Source organism: Hyla sarda, chromosome 9 (assembly GCF_029499605.1).
Source record: "Hyla sarda isolate aHylSar1 chromosome 9, aHylSar1.hap1, whole genome shotgun sequence".
NCBI classification, from domain to species: Eukaryota; Metazoa; Chordata; class Amphibia; order Anura; family Hylidae; genus Hyla; species Hyla sarda.
This window is the reverse complement of record NC_079197.1, coordinates 64439226-64461269: the sequence shown is the minus strand read 5'-3', so window position 1 is coordinate 64461269 and position 22044 is coordinate 64439226. Positions and strand designations below refer to the sequence as shown.

At 39.6% G+C, this 22044-nt stretch overlaps 1 protein-coding gene across 19 annotated transcripts in view; it reads left to right on the top strand.

Annotated features, from left to right (window-relative positions):
• Positions 1-22044, top strand: part of DRP2 (dystrophin related protein 2) — a 1527660-nt gene that overhangs the window by 1362261 nt on the left and 143355 nt on the right. For 18 of the 19 annotated variants that reach the window (XR_008847731.1, XM_056539136.1, XM_056539139.1 and 15 more), the window contains one exon: positions 10544-10690. Coding sequence is in view for 18 of the 19 variants with exons in the window: in XM_056539136.1 (XP_056395111.1) it covers positions 10544-10690 (147 nt within the window). In the remaining variant the exon portion in view is untranslated. Of the gene's footprint in view, positions 1-1306; positions 1938-10543; positions 10691-22044 lie in introns of those variants that run through there. The other variant, XM_056539149.1, reaches the window with a different exon arrangement.

Here is a 22044-nt window from a genome sequence, read left to right as displayed (position 1 = left end):
CTATATATTCGTAATTACGAATATTCTTATTTTTATTTTTTAAATTTTTTTTTTTTTTTTTTCACAGTACACATCACAGTGATCATCCCTCTCTGCTTCCAGCTTGTGTGGTGTAAAGAAGACTCTAATACTACTGTGCTACTTTTCGCATATGCGAACATTTACACATTATACGCATTTTCGCATATGCGAAAATAAAACGCGAATATTACGAATATGCGAATATTCGCGAATATATGACGAATATTCGTCCATATATTCGCGAATATTCGCGAATTCGAATATGGCCTATGCCGCTCAACACTACTGCTCACCCTAAACATGTTATTGATGCTGTCACCACCGGCCAATACTTACGTATTTGCCGCATTTGCTCGTCAGATGAGGACTTCAAACATCAAGCAAAACTACTCCAATTGAGATTCAAAGAACGTGGCTACAGTAATCATTGCTTGAAAAAAGCATATAAAATAGCCAAGGAGACTCCTAGGACGCAATTACTACATGCTCAGAAAACTAAAGTTCCGAATGACTCTGTTCGTTTTATTACAACTTACAACTCTCAATTGTTCACTATGAAGCAATGTATTGAAAAACACCTACCTATTCTCAGAAGTGACCCCATACTACGTCAATATGTTCCACCGAAGATTAAGATGACGGCCAGACGATCGAAACATTTACAAGATATTCTTGTTTCCAGTGAGTATATCCCAAAAACTCCAACTAACCCTTTTGGTTCAACAGGCCTCAAGAAAGGATGTTAACCATGTGGCAGGTGCGTAGCATGTCCAAACATTGAAAAAAGTTATTCTTTTATGAATTCTAATGGCATGAGAACATTTAATATTCGCCAGACCATCACTTGCACCACGAAAAATGTGGTGTATTATGCAACATGCCCCTGTAACAAGATTTATATTGGCATGACTACCAGGCCATTAAAAATACGTACACGTGAGCACATCAGAGATATTCGTCTTGCTACTGAGGCCTCTGTACCAGAAAAATTAAAACCAATAGCCAGACATTTTCTTCTAAATCATCAAAGTGATGGATCTGGATTAAAAGTAAAAGGCATTGAACATGTTGATTTAGGGTTACATGGAGGGGATACAGTTAAAAAATTGGCCCAACGAAAGAGTGAGTGGATTTGGAGATTAAGAACCTTACAGCCCGATGGGCTCAATGAAATTCTTCCATTTGCACCGTTTCTGTGATCATTGGTCCTTAGCAGTGTTGTTTTTAATGGTTTAAATTTTTTAGCCGTATAGTTACTCCTTTTTATGTTTTTTTTGCCTTTCAGAGACTCCATCATTACATCTGTAGTTGTCCATCTCCTTGGATCAGCAAAACTCGTTGATCATTGGTCTCCCCTCCATCTGGACTCCAGGATGAAATTTCCCATCAGTTTGAACTTTTTCGTTGCTCGTCTCTTCCGTTCCTTCCTTCTTTCATTCCATTTTCCTCCCGTTCATTCTTCTTCCCCCTTTTTTCCTTCCCCCCTTCTCCTTCCTCTGTTACCCCCTTCCTTCCTTTCCTTTCACTGCTTCTTCCCCTTCACCCATTCCATCCATCTTTTTTACTTATATCATCACCTCAGTACACCTCCTTACACACAATTGACTCAACAGCTCACATTATATCATACACATATATATGTTATTTTCGCATCTTAATGTTTAGTAATTTTTTATGTAATTTTTTATGAAATTATATGATTTTTTATTATATCATCCACATTTTTTATATACACTTTGATATTTAATGTGATAAAAAAAATTTCACTCACATTATGTATGCACCCAAGCTTGTAATGGTTTACATTTCTCACTCTATTGTGTCTATGAATTCATACACCTTATTACACATTTATACACATTATCATTTCCATATTTATATTTACATGAATTTTTCAATATTTCCTAAGTATTGTTCATATTATTTTTTATAACACCTTTTTATATAATTTTTTCACATCATCACATTCATTCATCACATTCATTATACTTATTTATTATCTTTATGTATTATCACTTAATTTAATGCACAATGAATATCAGTTTCACCATTAGAGATGTGATTGTCCTTTAAAATCTCATTTTTATTAATATTTGTTAACATCCAATTCTATTATTTGGCCATTTGGCTCTATGAATTCCTCTATGTAGTCTGTGGAGACTAAGTGCTTCTTTTTCTCATGTGCGCATGCACCGATCTCCGGCGCTGTGGTCTCCGAGTGCCGCGTCTTCACAAGCGCCAGTCACATGATTCGTCATGTGATTCCGGCGTCTGACGCGACACCTGGAAGTGCTGCGGCGTCCGAAAGCTCAGGCGCTATGCGCCGATCCAGGAGGAGGAACAGACTTAGTACTCAGGTGTGTTAAATAATAAGAATGATCTGATTGGCTATTCTGTGTATTTATACCATCATGCACTGGTAGAACGCCACCCCCAGGACGAAGGTATCGCCGAAACAATCGTTGGGGTGGCGTCACTCCTGCTTGGTTCAGCTGCTATATTGTTTTACTATAGTCTCTTGGTATGTATGCTGGTTTTTAGACATGATTATGCACTCTATGGAAGCTGTATTATGCACTTTATATTTGTCCACCAGCTATGCACTTTATCCTTGTGTTAATGTAATATGTGCAAGCAGGTAGTGTCGCCCCTTTTGTCTAGTCTCCCCCAGTAGTTGCATTCCTCCCCCTCTTTTATGTCTCATGAACTGTACGTTTTTAATACAATCAATAAAATCATATATATTTTATATTCTACCTAAATGACTCCTTTTGTGTTTGTGGTATTACTAATTATATGGAGATCATATATGAAGCCACAGTCACTTTAGTGCTATTGATTTTTAGATATCTATGATATCCCCATTATATAATACAGGCACTATTGTATGTATGCTGATGATTGTGTTTACATATTTTGAATATGACTGTCAGATGGAATGTCTTTATCACCAGCATTAGGCGATTTATTATTGTCACGTTCTACAGACATATTAGAACAAATGATATATATATATATATATATATATATATAAATATATATATTTATTTATTTTTTAAATTAAGGAATAAAATTAGAGTGGAATAAATAAATAGTTTGGGAAAGGAAAAAACTATAATGATCAGAGCTGTAAGAAAAAAATCTATATCTGGAGGTGTTATAGGAAAGGGTTAAATATGGAAATAATCATAGAATTTGACTAAATATATATGTAGATAGAAAATAACATTACGAATATATATAAGTATGCACAATTTTAGGATACAAATAGAAATATAGATGAATATAATGAGACTGTGCCAGGGATCTCAGCTCCTCTGCTGTGAGACATGCGGGTAAGCAAAGACAGATGAGCTTGAGGTTACAGGAAGGAGAGGATGGATAGAGGAAAGCAACTGACAACCAGCTGTAATAAAAGTGCATCACCACAGGGAATAGTAGCAGCGCTGGAGACAGATAAGATGAACAGGTGATGATAAGGGGAAGGAGGGGGGACAGAACTACGCAGTGAGAGAAAAAAAAATAATACAGTGATTTAAAGGAGAAATGTATTGCAAACACGCACACACACATTGTGGATATAGTGTTTCTGGATTTTGCAAAAGCGTTTGATACTGTGCCTCATAGACGTCTGACAGGTAAGTTAAGGTCTTTGGGTTTGGAAACTTTAGTTTGTAACTGTATTGAACACTGGCTCATGGATCGTACCCAGAGAGTGGTGGTCAATGATTCGTACTCTGATTGGTCTCTGGTTATTAGTGGTGTACCCCAAGGTTCAGTACTGGGCCCGCTGTTGTTTAATTTATTTATCAATGATATAGAGGATGGCATTAACAGCTCTGTTTCTATCTTTGCAGATGACACCAAGCTCTGTAGCACGGTACAGTCTATAGAGGATGTGTATAGGCTACAAGATGACTTGGAGAGACTAAGTGTCTGGGCATCCACTTGGCAAATGAGGTTCAATGTGGATAAATGTAAAGTTATGCATCTGGGTACTAATAAAATGCATGCGTCGTATGTCTTTGGGGAGATTAAACTGGCAGAGTCACTGGTAGAGAAGGATCTGGGTGTACTTGTAGATCACAGACTACAGAATAGCATGCAATGTCAGGCTGCTGCTTCCAAGGCCGGCAGGATATTGTCATGCATAAAAAGAGGCATGGACTCGAGGGACAGGGACATAATACTCCCCCTTTATAAAGCATTGGTGCAGCCTCACCTGGAATATGCTGTTCAGTTTTCGGCACCAGTCCATAAATGGGACACTGTGGAGCTGGAAAGGGTGCAGAGGCATGACTAAACTAATATGGGGCATGGAACATCTTAGTTTTGAGGAGCGATTAACCCCTTAAGGACTCAGGGTTTTCCCGTTTTTGCACTTTGGTTTTTTCCTCCTTATCTTTTAAAAATCATAACCCTTTCAATTTTCCACCTAAAAATCCATATTATTGCTCATTTTTTGCGTCACCAATTCTACTTTGCAGTGACATCAGTCATTTTACCCAGAAATTCACGACAAAACGGAAAAAAAAATCATTGTGCGACAAAATCGAAGAAAAAACTGCATTTTGTAAGTTTTGGGGGCTTCCGTTTCTACGCAGTGCATATTTTGGTAAAAATGACACCTTATCATAATTCTGTAGATCCATATGGTTAAAATGATACCCTACTTATATAGCTTTGATTTTGTCATACTTCTGGAAAAAATCATCACTACATGCAGGAAAATTTATACGTTTAAAAATGTCCTCTTCTGACTCCAATAACGTTTTTATTTTTCCATGTACAGGGTGGTATGAGGGCTAATTTTTTGCGCCGTGATCTGAAGTTTTTATCGGTTTGATTTTTGTTTTGATCGGACTTTTTGATCACTTTTTATTCATTTTTTAACCCTTTAAGGACCGGGGGGTTTTCCGTTTTTGCATTTTCGTTTTTTGCTCCTTGCCTTTAAAAAATCATAACTCTTTCAATTTTGCACCTAAAAATCCATATGATGGCTTATTTTTTGCGCCACCAATTCTACTTTGTAATGACATCAGTCGTTTTGCCCAAAAATCTACGGTGAAATGGAAAAAAAAATCATTGTGCGACAAAATTGAAAAAAAAACGCTGTTTTGTAACTTTTGGGGGCTTCCGTTTTTACGTAGTACATTTTTCGGTAAAAATGACACCTGATATTTATTCTGTAGGTCCATACGATTAAAATGATACCCTACTTATATAGGTTTGATTTTTTCGGACTTCTGGAAAAAATCATAACTACATGCAGGAAAATTAATACGTTTAAAATTGTCATCTTCTGACCCCTATAACTTTTTTATTTTTCCGTGTATGGGGCGGTATGGGGACTCATTTTTTGCGCCGTGATCTGAAGTTTTTAACGGTACCATATTTGCATTGATAGGACTTATTGATCGCTTTTTATTCATTTTTAAATGATATAAAAAGTGACCAAAAATGCACTATTTTGGACTTTGGAATTTTTTGCGCGCACGCCATTGACCGAGCGGTTTAATTAATTATATATTTTTATAATTCGGACATTTCCACACGCGGTGATACCATATATGTATATTTTTATTTTTATTTACACTGTGTTTTTTTATTTATTGGAAAAGGGGGGTGATTCAAACTTTTAATAGGGGTGGAGTTAAATGATCTTTATTCACTTTTTTTTCACTTTTTTTTGCAGTGTTATAGGTCCCATAGGGACCTATAACACTGCACAAACTGATCCTCTATGCTGATCACTGGTTTCTCATTAAAAACCAGTGATCAACGATTCTGCCGCATGGATCTCAGGCACTGAGCAGTCATTCGGCGATCGGACAGCGAGGAGGCAGGAAGGGGCCCTCCCGCTGTCCTGTCAGCTGTTCAGGATGCCGCGATTAGCCGCGGCTATCCCGAACAGCCCGACTGAGCTAGCCGGGAACTTTCACTTTTAGCCGCGCGGCTCAGCTCTGAGCGCGCGGCTAAAGGGTTAATAGCGCGCGGCGCCGCCGCGATCGGCGCTGCGCGCTATTAGAGGCGGGTCCCGGCTTCACTATGACGCCGGGCCCGCCGTGATATGACGCGGGGTTACTGTGTAACCCCGCGTTATATCAGAAGAGCAGGACCAAGGACGTACCGGTACGTCCTTGGTCCTTAAGGGGTTAATGGTATAAAAAGTGACCAAAATACGCTTTTTTGGACTTTGGAATTTCTTTGCGCGTACGCCATTGACCGTGCGGTTTAATTAACAATATATTTTTATAGTTCGGACATTTACACACGCGACGATACCACATGTTTATTTTTATTTACACTGTTTTATTTTTTTTTTATGGGAAAAGGGGGGTGATTCAAACTTTTATTAGGGAAGGGGTTAAATGACCTTTATTAACACTTTTTTAAACTTTTTTTTTGCAGTGTTATAGGTCCCATAGGGACCTATAACACTGCACACACTGATCTCTTACACAGATCACAGGCGTGTATTAACACGCCTGTGATCAGTGTTATCGGCGCTTGACTGCTCCTGCCTGGATCTCAGGCACGGAGCAGTCATTTGTCGATCGGACACCGAGGAGGCAGATAAGGGCCTTCCCGGTGTCCTGCAAGCTGTTCGGAACGCCGCAATTTCACCGCGGCGGTCCCGAACAGCCCGACTGACTAGCCGGGATACTTTCGCTTTAGAAGCTTTGACAGCCGCTTCTAAAGGGTTAATACCGCACATTCCCGCAATCGGCGATGTGTGGTATTAGCCGCGGGTCCCGGCCGTTGATGAGCGCCGGGACCGACACGATGTGATGCGGGGCTTTATATCGCGGTAGCCGGCGCAGGACGTAAATATACGTCCTGCGTCATTAAGGGGTTAAAGGAGTTACATAGTTACATAGTTAGTACAGTCCAAAAAAGACATATGTCCATAAAGTTCAACCAGGGAATTAAGGGGTAGGGGTGTGGCGCGATATTGGGGAAGGGATGGGATTTTATATTTCTTCATAAGCATTAATGTTATTTTCTTCCAGGAATGTATCTAATCCTGTTTTAAAGCTGTTAATTGTTCCTGCTGTGACCAGTTCCTGAGGTAGACCGTTCCATAAATTCACAGTCCTCACGGTAAAGAAGGCTTGTCGCCCCTTTAGACTAAACTTTTTCTTCTCCTGACGGAGGGAGTGCCCCCTTGTCCTTTGGGGGGGTTTAACCTGGAACAGTTTTTCTCCATTTTTTTTATATGGGCCATTAATATACTTATATATATTTATCATATCCCCCCTTAAACGTCTCTTCTCAAGACTAAACAATTGTAACTCCTTTAATCGCTCCTCATAGCTAAGATGATCCATGCCCCATATTAGTTTAGTCGCGCGTCTCTGCACCCTTTCCAACTCTGCAGTGTCCCTTTTATGGACAGGTGCCCAAAACTGAACAGCATATTCCAGGTGAGGCCGTACCAATGCTTTATAAAGGGGGAGTATTATGTCCCTGTCCCTTGAGTCCATGCCTCTTTTGATACATGACAATATCCTGCCGGCTTTGGAAGCAGCAGCCTGACATTGCATGCTATTCTGTAGTCTGTGATCTACAAGTACACCCAGATCCTTCTCTACCAGTGACTCTGACAGTTTAATCCCCCCTAAGACATACGATGCATGCAGGTTATTAGTACCCAGATGCATAACTTTACATTTATCCACATTGAACCTCATTTGCCAAGTGGATGCCCAGACACTTAGTCTATCCAAGTCATCTTGTAACTTATGCACATCCTCTATAGACTGTACCGTGCTACAAAGCTTGGTGTCATCTGCAAAGATAGAAACAGAGCTGTTAATACCATCCTCTATATCATTGATAAATAAATTAAACAACAGCGGGCCCAGTACTGAACCTTGGGGTACACCACTAATAACCTAAGTTACAATTGTTTAGTCTTGAGAAGAGACGTTTAAGGGGGGTGTGTGATAAATGTATATAAGTATATTAATGGCCCATAGAAAAAATATGGAGAAAAACTGTTCCAGGTTAAACCCCCCCAAAGGACGAGGGGGCACTCCCTCCGTCTGGAGAACAAAAGGTTTAGTCTCAAGGGGTGACACGCCTTCTTTACCATAAGAACTGTGAACTTATGGAACAGTCTACCTCAGGAACTGGTCACAGCAGGAAAATTTAACAGCTTTAAAACAGGGTTAGATACATTCCTGGAACAAAATAACATTAATGCTTATGAAGAAATCTAGAATCCCATCCCTTCCCCAATATCTCGCCACACCCCTACCCTTCAATTCCCTGGTTGGACTTGATGGAAGTATGTCTTTTTTCAACCGTACTAACTATGTAACTATGTAATAGTGAAAGCATGAAAGCGAAGGAGAAAAGCCACAGGCTACCAGGGAATAACAGGATTAACCCCTTACGGACCATGCCATTTTACACCTTAGGACCAGAGCGTTTTTTGAACATCTGACCACTGTCACTTTACTGTCAGCTTTTACTTATTATTCTGATTCTGAGATTGTGGTAACTTGCATCCTTTCTTGGTGAAAAATCCCAAAATGTGATGAAAAAATAGAAAATTTTGCATTTTTCTAACTTTGAAGCTCTCTGCTTGTTAGGAAAAAGGATATTCCAAATAGTTTGTTTTTTATTCACATTTCCAATATGTCTACTTTATATTTGCATCATAAAATTGACAAGTTTTTACTTTTGGAAGACACCAGAGGGCTTCAAAGTTCAGCAGCAATTTTCCAATTTTTCACAAAATTTTCAAACTCACTATTTTTCAGGGACCAGTTCAGGTTTGAAGTGGATTTGAAGGGTCTTCATATTAGAAATACCCCATAAAAGACCCCATTATAAAAACTGCACCCCCAAAGTATTCAAAATGACATTCAGTCAGCGTGGCTGATAAGCCTGAACCCGTGGCTGATAAGCCTCTGGGGGTCTCCAGACAGGTTCACCGGAAGGGGGCTCCGGTAAACTTGTCTGGGGGGTCGGACTTCATGATAGTGGCCGCCGCCATATAGGTGACTCATCATCAGTACTAGAGTATGTAGTGTGATTGGTGTAACTAACTGTATGGGGGGGAAAAAAAGCACTGCGACCAAAAATTTAAAAAATGGCCAAATGCAGCGCTCTGAATTCCTAATAGGGCCCGGGTCACACAAAAAAAACTCTCTCCCTGCTCTAAGGGGGGGTCTTCCTCTGTGAGGAGCTCCGATCTTCACAGAGGGGGGTCCCTGGCCCCTTCTTGCAGCTCTGGCCGCTGAATGAACTCAGGGAGCAAGCAGAGCCACGAGAAGGGGCCGTTAACCCCTCCCCTGCCGGCTGCTATTGGTCGTCCGGCCAATAGCAGTGATCCTGGGGGGGGGGGTGACGAAATCGTCACCTCCCCATAGATACAGAGGGTGATAGGGGGTGTATCCTACACCCCCAATCACCTTGTATCTCCGGGTCAGCGGGTCACACGTGACCCGCATCACCGGAATAGCCGAAAATAGCAAGTGTGAATTCACTTGCGATTTTCGGCAATCGCCTACATGGGGGGGGGGTCTGATGACCCCCCTGGGCATTGGCTCGGGGTGCCTGCTGATCGATATCAGCAGTCACCCCCGTCAGGTCCCCACCCGGTGCGCGGCAGGGACCGAAATTCCCACGGGCGTACAGGTACGCCCTTGGTCCTTAAGTACTTGGTCCTGTACGCCCTTGGTCCTTAAGGGGTTAATAATAAAACAAACAATTTAATAAATGAATGAATAAAATATAATTGGAATATAAAATAAATAAATCTTTGAGAATAATCAATATATATTATATGAAATACCAGACAGTATGAATATCAATATAGCGAATATATCAATAAGTATGCAGGGAGAAAAATGGTACTTATCGTCTGTTGCCACTGGCAGCAGCAAGAAAGAGGAAGTTACAGTTAGATCCAGAGGTTTTCTGGACTGTGCTACATGCTGATTGGAGGACTTCATATACCTCATTTGCATATTATAAATGTTTTCTCTTTTTCTGTAATTTGATTGGTTGCTGCTGCAGTAGTAAAAAGAAAGACATTTGCATAATAGGAGTCTCTTGTCTTGTTATAAAATTAAAGGGGTATTCCAGGAAAAAACTTTTTTTTATATATATATCAACTGGCTCCGGAAAGTTAAACAGATTTGTAAATGACTTCTATTAAATCCTTAATCCTTCCAATAGTTATTAGCTTCTGAAGTTTTCTGTCTAACTGCTCAATGATGATGTCACATCCCGGGAGCTGTGCATGATGGGAGAATATCCCCATAGGAACTGCACAGCTCCCGGGACGTGAGTCATCAGAGAGCAGTTAGACAGAAAACAACAACTCAACTTCAGAAGCTAATAACTATTGGAAGGATTAAGATTTTTTAATAGAAGTAATTTACAAATCTGTTTAACTTTCCAGAGCCAGTTGATATATAAAAAAAAGTTTTGGCCTGGAATACCCCTTTAAATTATTATATTATATAATCAAGATTAATGTTTTTTTTTTCTTCTTACATAACAGTGATGATGATCAGTATCTGCTGCGCCACTCCAGTCCTATTACAGATCGGGATCCATGTACTACTACACAGACAGTGGAAGGATTAAATCCAGAGGAGGAACAAGGGGAGTTAGAAAAAATACTTGCCCAGCTGGAGAATGAAAACAGGTACTATGATAAATCATCATTTCTATTTACACTTAGTAGCTTCCTGAATACTATTTGAAGCTGATTATGAATAAGGCAGAGGCTGACACTCAATTTATATTATTTTCGTATATTAATTAGTGAAAATTATGAATAATTAAATTATGTGAAAAATCAAGCACACCATATCTGAATTTTTAGCTACTTTAGCTATTTAAAACTTTAGCGTTTTCGTTTTATAAGAGTGATAACTTTTGTATTTTACCATCTACAGAGGGTTTGTTTTCTGTTCGTTTTCCATAAAATGGCTGGTGAAACAAAAAAAATGTATTTGTTATTATGCAGTGAACTTACGGTAAAACCGATATGTAATCTTTATTCTGTAGGTCAATACAACTAAAATGATACCTATGTTTACATGATTGTCTGTTACTGAACAACTTTGAAAAAAAACAATATGATAATGCTTAAAATTGTCTTATTCTGAACCTTATAACTTTCACATTTTTCCTGGGATGTTATGTGACTAAAAATTTGCAAATTGGGATTTGGTATTTTTTTTAGGTTTACACCACTCACAGTACGGGATCATACACATTATATTTTAATATTTCGGATATGGTGATATTCAATATGCTTATGTATTTATTTATCTAATTTTTTTTACATTTTTTTATTTGTAAAATGGGAAAAGGGGGGAATTACATTTTTATTGGGGTGGGGGGGGACTTTTTATTTTAAAAGAAAAAACATATTACTTTTTTATAGCAATTTATAGAAATCCTTTGATTGCTAATACTTTTCAGTTCTGGGCATTTGCATAGCAGTTTTTAGTAATATTGGAGATCCACTTGTACAGCTGGGAAGAAGGCAAACTATAGTGAATACCGGAAGAACAGCACAGAGGAGGTAAGGAGTGGTTACCGTCAGCCACCATTTTCACGTGTGGTCCAATGCACTCAGCTACATTAGACACCGTAATCAGTAGCGGGCATCAGCATGATGTCCGTCATTAGTGGCAAGGTCCAGGAAACAAGGACCCACCGTGAATGAAGCGAGCACAGATCCTCCACTCTCTTAATGTTCATGACGTAAACGTACATCATGGTGCGCTAAGTACCAAGGCCCCATGACGTACATTTACGTCATGAGTTCTCTAGGGCTTAAACACTCTAGCAAGTAAACAAAAACTGTAACAATTTGACTTTGCAAATCATTTATCAAGCCTTTTAGAATGCAGCTATTTTGATCCTTTGACCCTTGACTTCCTGAAGAAGCTTAGTGCTTCTGTTCAAGGGTAAGGACTCTTGGTTCCCTGTCTGTACAAGGGTAAGGACTCTTGGTTCCCTGCATGGAGTGATGGGTTTATGTGACTGGTGATTTTCTGGGCTTCCAGGCTAGGATCAGGGCCGACTATGCCTATAGGCAAAATAGGCAGCCATCTAGAGCGCCCTCTTGAGAGGGCGCTGCTCTGCCCACCTCAAGAAACTTAGCCAGCTGGCTTAGGATCCACCCTCTCACAGCCAGCAGCACTTTCCCTGTTACAGTATGTCACCCCAGTAGTAGGGAGATTAAATGAGGAGGAGGTTTGTTACAGCTTGTCACCCCAGCAGTAAGGTGGGAAGTGTCAAAGGGCTAAGATAATGAGCGTAGTCAAGGGGGCGACAAAATTAGCTTTTGTCTAGGGTGGTAAACATCCTTGCACCAGCCCTGGTTGGGATCACTGTATTCTTGAGCCAGCATACATTGTGTGTACTTGGCTTCTTTGCTGGCTGATCCTCTTTTGAGTCCCCCTCCACACACCATTCATGCAACGGGTTTTCCTTTCCTGGGGTTTCCTTTGACACACCAGGTAGATTTCTGTCAGATTCTTTGAAAATTGTCAGGTTTGCATTGTCATTTTTTGTTACACACCCATAAGCCGGTTATTTGTGAGTACTGTGGTACAGTGATGTTATGGGACACAGACAAGCTCAGCTGGCAGCTCTGAATCTTCTCCTCTCTGTTTACAACTGCATGTGCAGAGAGAAGAAAGATTGGAGCCCAGATAGTAAAATTAATGAGGGCATGCATTAAGGCAGAGTCAGAAGTATGCCCTGCTGTGCTATTGTTAGGGATGGATTAATCTGTGAGTGACTACCGCTATACTAATTTCCAACGTAAGAGAATTCACACCAGGCCAGGTTGGCATGGGTTCCCTCCTCGGTACCCATTGTGCAAAGTAAGAGGATTGATTATGACATCACAATTAGTATGTTACAGTTTGATTGGTTGTTCAAATATTGCGTCCGTATATATTAGCATATCTAGTGTCCATTAATTTCTTGGAAAAAGTTCTCTGCTCATCAGATGTTTAGTCTTTGCATGACGTCATAGCAAGGTTTCGGTCCAGAGTCACGAGCAGATAATATTCTGAGTATATGGGTTGAAGGATAAAACAATAATCATTTTATATGCTGATTAGTCATTTGTGGCATAGCATAAGTCTTTATCTTGCAAGACTTCTAGCTTAAGATTTCTTCATCTTTCCACGAAGTCCAATGTTTAGACGTCCTGTATTCAGAGTCTTCATCCCAAGGTTTCTTACTTACAGGCAAAGCGATAAGATGAAATGCTTTGCATTTAGCATTGTGATGTATCTGGGTTAAAGGGTAAGGGAACAGATATTTTTCCAGCAGCAATGGCATTTTAATACTGATATATTGATCAGTCATTAGAAACATAAGGGTCATCCCTATCACTATGAGCACAGTGCTGGCTCCTGCCTGTCTGATTGACAGGAAGTCAGCAGTGCTGAGCTTGTCTGTGTCCCAGCTACAGTCTGAGATTTAGGACTCCAGTATGAGTCTGAAATTTAAAAAAAAAAGGGCTTGCGGCCAGGACTCTAGTGGTAATTTTTTCAAGGTTGAAAATGAAATAGAAAGAAACATATTTTTTAATAACATGCAATTGGAAAGTTATTCTGCATACAATAATCTATAATATATCAAAAGTTTTTTTAATGAAAGATGCCCTTTAAAAATAAATATTGGGGAGATAATCACAGAAGAATTGTGAGACCACCGTCACACACATGTACAGACACTATATTATGAACTACACTAACTTTTCAACCCCTGTAGCATAGTCAAATAAAAAAAGATCCTAGAATACCTGGCAGGAAATTAATGTTTTAAATTGTATATAATTTTGTGTCAATAAAGCTAGTCAAATATTTGCATAAAATTTGTGTATATATACGCCTTTCAGGATGGAGCTATTTTGGGCTTTGACCCTTTAAATTCAAGTATACACCCAATAAAGTCCTTAAGTTATGGCTCAATGCATAAAAGTAGAAAGGGATTAATACAAAAGAACTAATATATACCTACAAATGCCAAAAGGCGTACCAACATATAACCCCAACACCAATAATAATTCAAAACATAAAGTATAAAAATACTGTTCAAAGATACAAAGATGACTAGAGACGAACCCGAATTTGTTACGAATTTCAGGATTTATTCGATTTGCAATGAATGCGAATATCGCCACGATTCTATTGCGTAAATCGCTTCATCAAAATCCATTTTACAGCATTCCAGGGTCCAGGACGCCTAAAATGGTGGATCCACATGTCATTACATGGGGCAGGGGATGCTGGGAAGTTGGGTATGCGAGGTGGGAAGCGAGGTAGGTGTGATGACCCTGAATCACATGCGGGATGCGCCTATCAGCATTCATTGACCCCTGTGAGGTCACAGCCCTATATAATCGGCAGCCATCTTGCGGCTGCTAATATCATGCCATACACGCTGGAGAGATAGCACGGACTGCGTGTCTGTGTTACACAGAGACGCTGAATTGATTATACCGCAGCGTTCCACTGCCAACTGCTAGTTACATTAGCGTTGTGGACAGAGAGGAGTGCAGTGCTTGTTGTCACTAAAAAGGATTTTGACGCAAGCCATTAAGCTCCCAGTCACTTTATTCAGCATTTTATCAGAGGGGCAGATAGCTTTTCATTGCCTCATCAACAAGCTGCCTGAACTTCATGAACCTTATCACAGGAGGCAGGAAAGATTTTTCAGCACAATTCTGTGTATTTTTTCCACAAGAAATCATCTGCTGCTTAAACTAGTCTGTAGACGGTATGAAAACCAGTTCACACCATTCTTAACACTCTGTGACAGAGTGCAATTTAGGGTTTAATCCCCGTTTTTTTTTTTTTTTTTTTTTTGTGGTGCTGCACTTTGTCTGCCCCCATACGTGCATACCACATACCTAAATCAAAGCAGTCTACTATTTTGTATCTGTAAATCTGTAACAAGTCTAGATACTGGGAAAGTCCTGGCAAAAGTAATCACTGGCTGGTGTTTTACAAAAATACAGTTTTTTTGGCATATTGTAGCACATTTTTTGCCCTCATACGTGCATACCACATACCTACATCTAAGTAGTGTACCATGTTGTACCTGTTAATCTGTCAAGGGCCTACATACTGTAAAAGTCCAAGAAAAATTACTCACCGGCTGGTGTTTTACAAAAAGACAGAGTTTTTTGGCGTATTGTTGCGCATTTTTCTGCCCTCATCAGTTCATACCGCATACCTTCATCTAAGTAGTGTACTATTTTTTACCTCTTAATCTGTCAAGGGCCTACATACTGTGAAAGTCCAAGCAACAGTACTCACCGGCTGGTGTTTTAGAAAAATGCTGAGTTTTTTGGCCTATTGTAGCGCATTTTTCTGCCCTCATCGGTGCATACCACATACCTACATCTAAGTAGTGTACCATTTTGTACCTGTTAACCTGTCAAGGGCCCACATACTGTGAAAGTCCAAGCAAAATTACTCACCGGTTGGTGTTTTACAAAAAGACAGAGTTTTTAGGCTTATTGTAGCGCATTTTTCTGCCCTCATCAGTTCATACTTACCTCATACTTACATCTAAGTAGTGTACTATTTTTTTTAAAACAAGAAACAGACAGACCTCCAGGTATATATAGGTGATGAAATGGATATGGAAAAATGACTATAACAATAATAAAATATATATATATATATATATATATATATATATATATATATATATATGTGGGAATATGCAAAGCAGCTCATTACACCACCTTCTCAGGTAGTGTTCCCTGGTATGAGCTTGTCTCCTGTTACGGAATATAAAAAGCTGATCGGGATTTATGCCAAGCCAGACTACTCCCCAAAAGGGAAGTTTCTACCCATCTGCAGACAGCTGTTTCGTGGTGTTTGCCACTCGTCATATATGTGAGAGGTGAAGAGATATCAAAATGTATCATTTAAATATATAATTAGAAAAGCTGGTTTAAACAAGTATGTTCAAACTTATTAATATTAAAATATTTCATAACATATAAGTCCAAGCAGGTCCCTTGCTGTGGACTGTAAGGATACATATAACAATTAAAAAAACAGGTATAAGTAGATTGGAATAATAGTACAATAAACTAATTTATAGTTAATACTGCCACCCGTAAGTTGGTTGGAAAAGCCGTTAATTGTATCCAAGGTTTCAGTAGTTTTAGGCAGATAGTGGATAGTTCAATAGTTAGTAACAAATGAGCATCAATATTGTAGCAAGTTTGAGGCAAGTTTGTATCAAGAGGTTGGTGCTGTGCACCACTCACCGCTTGCAGGCTTCTCCGGGATGATCAGACCTTGCTGCTGGGGACTGACAGGGCTGTGCGGCCGGCCTGGATGTAGTGTCCGAGAACTTGTCTAGATGGAATGTCGAACCTGGAGTGGCACAGATGACTGGCCGAAGATAGTTGGCAGTAGCACCGGTCCGGCGGTGAGTGTGTGCATACAGCTGACTCATGTAGACTGCGTTACAAGGCAGTGGGCTAGAAACCAGGGGGTTCCAGCAGTTGCAAGTAACAGGAACGGCGTGTTCTTCAGGGTGGGCCGTGTAGGCAAATATGCTAAACGCGTTTAGGGGTATCCCCTTCATCAGTAGCAATGTAATGTCTGCCATAGGTGAATGGGGGTCTTATATAGTCCACTTTTAATGATGGCAGTTAATTTGTGATGACACAGGTGTGATCCTTAGTGAACGTAGAAATGTGGACTGGATTCTAGATCCCCAAAAACCTGTACTGGATTATAATTGCCCAGACATATAGTATGTTTGTCAAAACCACTTGTTGAATCGTGTTTAATGAAATAAAATGGAAATAAAATGAAAATAAAAATAACATAGAATAAATAGAGTAAATAAAAAAAGAGTAAATAAAAATAGGAATTGTAGTGCAAAAATAGTGGTATAGGAATGTGTAAGCATGTGCATGAGGAATGTAGTGCAATAAAACATTTACGTTAAAATGTTGGATAAAATTGGAGGTGGATATAATTGAGTTGTGATAAAAAAATATATGTGTTAGATTCCGAATTTATATGTATTTTTTATTGGTAAGAAAAAATTATTAACCGTGGAGTTGATGGTTTCAGTTTTTTTGGGGGAAACTAGTTATTTTCCAGTTGCAGCATGTATTACAACGGTGGAATCGCTGTGAGTGAAGCCACGGTTTGTCAATAGGCATGATGGATTTGTTTTGTATAGTGGGGGCTATTCGTGAACTGAGGTTTGGGGCTTTAGTGTATATGATGGATGGAGTGGGTGTTAAAATGGGATGGAGAACTTTATCCTGTTGTAACAGATGCCAATTGTTTTTGATAATTATTTCTATTTTTTTGTGTTCGTGATTGAAAGGAAGGATAATGCGTAGTTGGTCCTCTTTTGGTGGTGTGTGAGCTGTTTGGGTAAAATAGGAACTTCTCTCCTGATTTTCTATCTTTGTTTTAGCTTTATCTAGTATTATTTTTGGATATCTCTTTTCTATGAATTTGTGGGTTAAGGATTGGTGCCTCTGTTTGATATTGGGTGTCATTGATGAAGTTTCGTTTCAATCTTCTGTATTGTCCTGAGGGAATGTTGAGCAGCCATCTGGGGAGGTGACAGCTGGAGAATAAAATGTTGCTGTTCTTAGCGGTGGGTTTGTGAAATGTGCTAAGTTCTATTGTGGCTCCTGTGTTAGTGATTTTAAAATCCAAAAACTCAAATTTTACGGCATCTACAGATTTTAAATCAATTAAATTCCAATTGTTAGTGTTGAGACTGTCTAAAAATGACCTAAGTTCTTCTGGGGATTTTTGCCATACTAAAATGATATCATCGATGTAACGTTGCCATAGGACCAGGCCCGCACCCAGCTTTGGGGGTGATGGTGAGTGCCTCCCAGGCTGACATGAATAAATTCGCATAGCTGGGCGCGAACCTGGTTCCCATTGTGGTACCGTTTTTTTTGGAGATAAAAGGCATCATTGAAATGAAAATAATTATGTGTTAAAATGAATAAAATACTATCTAAAAGTAATTGGATCTGTGTGTGTGTGGCATATTTCCATGTGTGAGAAATTGTTTGACTGCGTTAATACCAAGTTGGTTATGAATGACTGTATATAGTGAGCTGACGTCTGGTGTGGTGAGTAAATAATGTTCTTTCCATGGTAGGTTTTCCAGTGTGGAGATGATCTGGGTGGTGTCTTTCAGGTAATATGGGGTTGTTTGTACATATGGTTGTAATAGCCTGTCAATGTACTGGGATAAGTCGGATGTAATGGATTCGATGCCTGAAACTATTGAGCATCCAGGTGGATTGATTGGGGTCCTTGTGAACTTTCGGAATACAATAGAAGACTAGTATTCTCTTCTGTGTGCCTGTAATGAATTTGTATTCTTTTTCGTTTAAGATGTCCAATTTCAAAGCTGTAGAGCAAAGAGTGTCTAACTCCTTGCTGTATTGGTGAGTTGGGTCACATTTTAGTATTTGATATGTTTTTGTGTCGGTTAGTTGGGACACACATTCCTTATTAATTGTCTGCTGTGGTTCGTGGCTTATGGGGTCGAATTGGACTTGGCTCCAAAGGTTACACGACCAGCTAAAATGTCTGCAGACCATGCATCTGAGACACAAAATGGCTGTCACCATTCGGTCATATGAATACAATATATTTACAAACCAAGTGCATAGACACTTAGATGAGAAGTATTACCAGAGACCAAATGCATTCATAAACACCCCACAGACCAACCTATTTTGGAAGAGTTATATCCTAATATCCAATGCACAAATTAACACTACACATCCACATACTGGCAGAAATAAAGATGTTTTAATACACAACTAACTAAATTACTAATAGAAACTTAAATCTGCAGTGTAAGGAAACACATATACAACAATTATAGTAGAAACCCTATTATTGGCTATATGGATGGATTTTCCTTAAAAGATACAACTATACTAAAAGAAACACAAAGAATATAATAATGAAATACTTAGCTTCGGGGAACCTTTTACAGCAAGTATGATTAACCAAGCCAGGCATGGGGCAAGGCTGCAGTTCTTTGTTTCAGGATTCAGGCCCAACAGCACGTTGAATGGAAAGGTGTCACACCAGGAAGTTGAATGGCCAGGTGTGTTCGTATGCAGCCCTGCAAGAGAAAGAGGAAGCTTGGCCTCTTCAATGGGCTTTTTATTATGTTGTCTCCACCCCTTTGCCAGCCTTGGTCTTTGTCGAATATTACAAAAGCCCACCTATTGGCCCCCTTTGAACATGAGTAGGAGACCCCAGGTAAGAGACTCCATCCTTCCTTTGTCTAAACCCATGTGGCTTCCTTGGACTAGGATCACAAGTATAGCAAATCAAATGTATGTCATTTTCATGTCCATAACATTACACCTCTTGATCCTAATACCAAAAAACCACATTAGAGTTGCTTGCTGGATTGGTAATCCTCTAAGCTCAGTATTCACAAGTTATTAAGTTTACAATAGGTAGCCCTAGATTCTTGCTGTCAGCTTACATAGATCATGGTTTGTGTCGCCTGCATTGTTCACTACGTAGCTATAGCACCGACTCTACTGTTGCCAGTAATGGGATAGTCTAGGGCTTAGGTGATTGATGGAGCTACTGTCCTCATTTGTAGCTTCTCTTGAGACAGTTTCTTTAAAGCGTCCTTTGTGGTGTCCGAAAGCCTTTTCCAAAATGTTGGAGCGAATCCTTTGGTTCTGGGTTCTCCTGTCTCGCGATGTCATCCAAACCCAGTCTTGACGACTTGATCCTTGTCATCTCCAACCACGGGATGCTGAGGAATGGGTAGCCTTCTTCACTCCATTAGAAGCGCTGGTCATCTAGTCATCTCTTTGTGGTGAGCTTGGATTATTCTGATTGGAGGTACATGGGTTGAGCGGGGTTACACTGCCACTTATCTGCTGAATGAAAAATAAACAGGTTTAGAGTCACTTTCCAACAATGCAATTTTAATATTTCCAGGCCCATCATTCTGCCTGTGCTGATCAGTGGACCTTGGTAAAACCCAACACTAGACATAGTTGCACTCCACTCTGCATAACCATACTCACTTTCCCAGCATTATTCCAACCATTGCTAACTAATTTGTGAGTGTGAGTGTTACCTCAGTCCCTCTAGGCATATTGCCTTCTAATGCAAGGAATAGCTTTTGCTAAACCTCCCCCACCTCTTGAAAAAATTTAAGGGGTTAGTTTGTTTATTTGTTTTCCCCACAAATTTGGGGAGGTTCCTGTAAATGTCAACCCAAACTAACAAAAGTATTTTCATTTTACATGTAAGCCTATGGTATGGCCCTAGTGGCCAGAAAAGACAAAACAAGTGAACACTATTTACATGCAAAAGGGAAGGTGGCAATTTTACTCGTTAGTCTCCCTTCCCCCGTTTGCTAACCAACAGGGGGCATGGGATTCTTCACCTGTAAATATGGTTTCTGTAAGAATATTGCTACCTGTGCACATAATTCCTTGAACATGTATTTTGTAATTTCATCTTTCATGGGATCAAACAGCTGAGGTTTATATTGGAAGCTGAGAGATTTCTCTGGAAACTGTTGTTTGGAGGAAGAATGTATATTTCCCTTCCCATTCTGTCTGGATTTATCTGGTTCCTTCTTCGTCATGTTTCCAGTAGAGTAACAACTTGTGGAGATATGGCCACTATGACCACATGTAGTACATTTAACTGAACAGTATTTAGTTTTGTTACCATGTGCCTTACAATATCTAGCGATATGGCCTGAAACACCACATGCAAAACAAGACTTTACCCTTTTAGCCATATTTACTATTTGGGTCTCATTTTTTATAGATGATCTATACCGCTTCACTGCCAGAGACACACTTCTAACAACTTTTAAACTGCTCCAATTTGCTTTGTACTTCCCCTTGTTGCTATTCGATTTCTTTTTCTTACACAATTGAGAACCAACACTGGGAACTTCTACAATCTCACTCTCTAGCGCCCCCTTATTTGCACTTGAAACACAGACCTTTTCAGAGGGTAAATCTGCTGTGGAATGTGGCTGTGAATTATAGGAAGAAGCCAGACCAGAAACCATTTTGGGGAACTCGTTTTTAGCAATTTCATTCCTCAACTCCTGGATCTCAGCATAAGACTGAGCCACTTTTCCATCAGTATCTATACACTGGTTTTCCCATTCCATTAACTCTGATTCCAACATGCGAATCTGCCTATCTTTATCACGAATGCTCTGTGTTTTTGTCTGCAACTCTTTCTCAAGTTTCTCATTTCTCTGCACCTCACATTTTAGGGCATGTAAAAGCATCCAACCAACTTCAGCCACAGCTCGGCTCTCATTTTTGGGATAAACCCCTAAATCAAGTTTCAGAGCCATACCTCCCATCTCATCCCCCATCTCTGGGTAAACCAGTGCACCATAGCGTACAAGCTCTTCTGCTATAACACTCCATTTTCCAATAGTGGTAGCCCAATGTGGTACAGCCCCAAATTCGGGCCTCCATCAATGCACAAAACTTCTTCCTAAGGAAACTCATTCATAACAACAGAATCTCAAGTACAGTTTCAGATGGCGGGACAATACAAAGACAGGCTACACTGGGGTATCTCATACAAACACTTGTGTGTATGCCCTCCCACACTAGAGAATATAGTAAAGAGTTATAGCACACACAACTAAAGGTACAATCACAATCTAACAACACAAGTACCACAGGAGACTTTCAATATGCTTTACAGTCTGTGTCTAATAACTATCATGTATGCAATACAACCAATCATTACCTAGAAAAGCAATGCTATTGATTACCAGTGACAATCACTAAATAAGCGCTGCAGAATCTGTAGGCACTATATAAATAAATAAATAAATAACTATCCTCTATGCAATTCAAGTTACCCTTAAAACAAGGAACACAAAAGCAACAGTCTTATATCCTGTATGAACAGTATAGTGCAACTAGTGATACTCTTGGACACACCCAGAAATATGTTGTGTTATTACAGGACC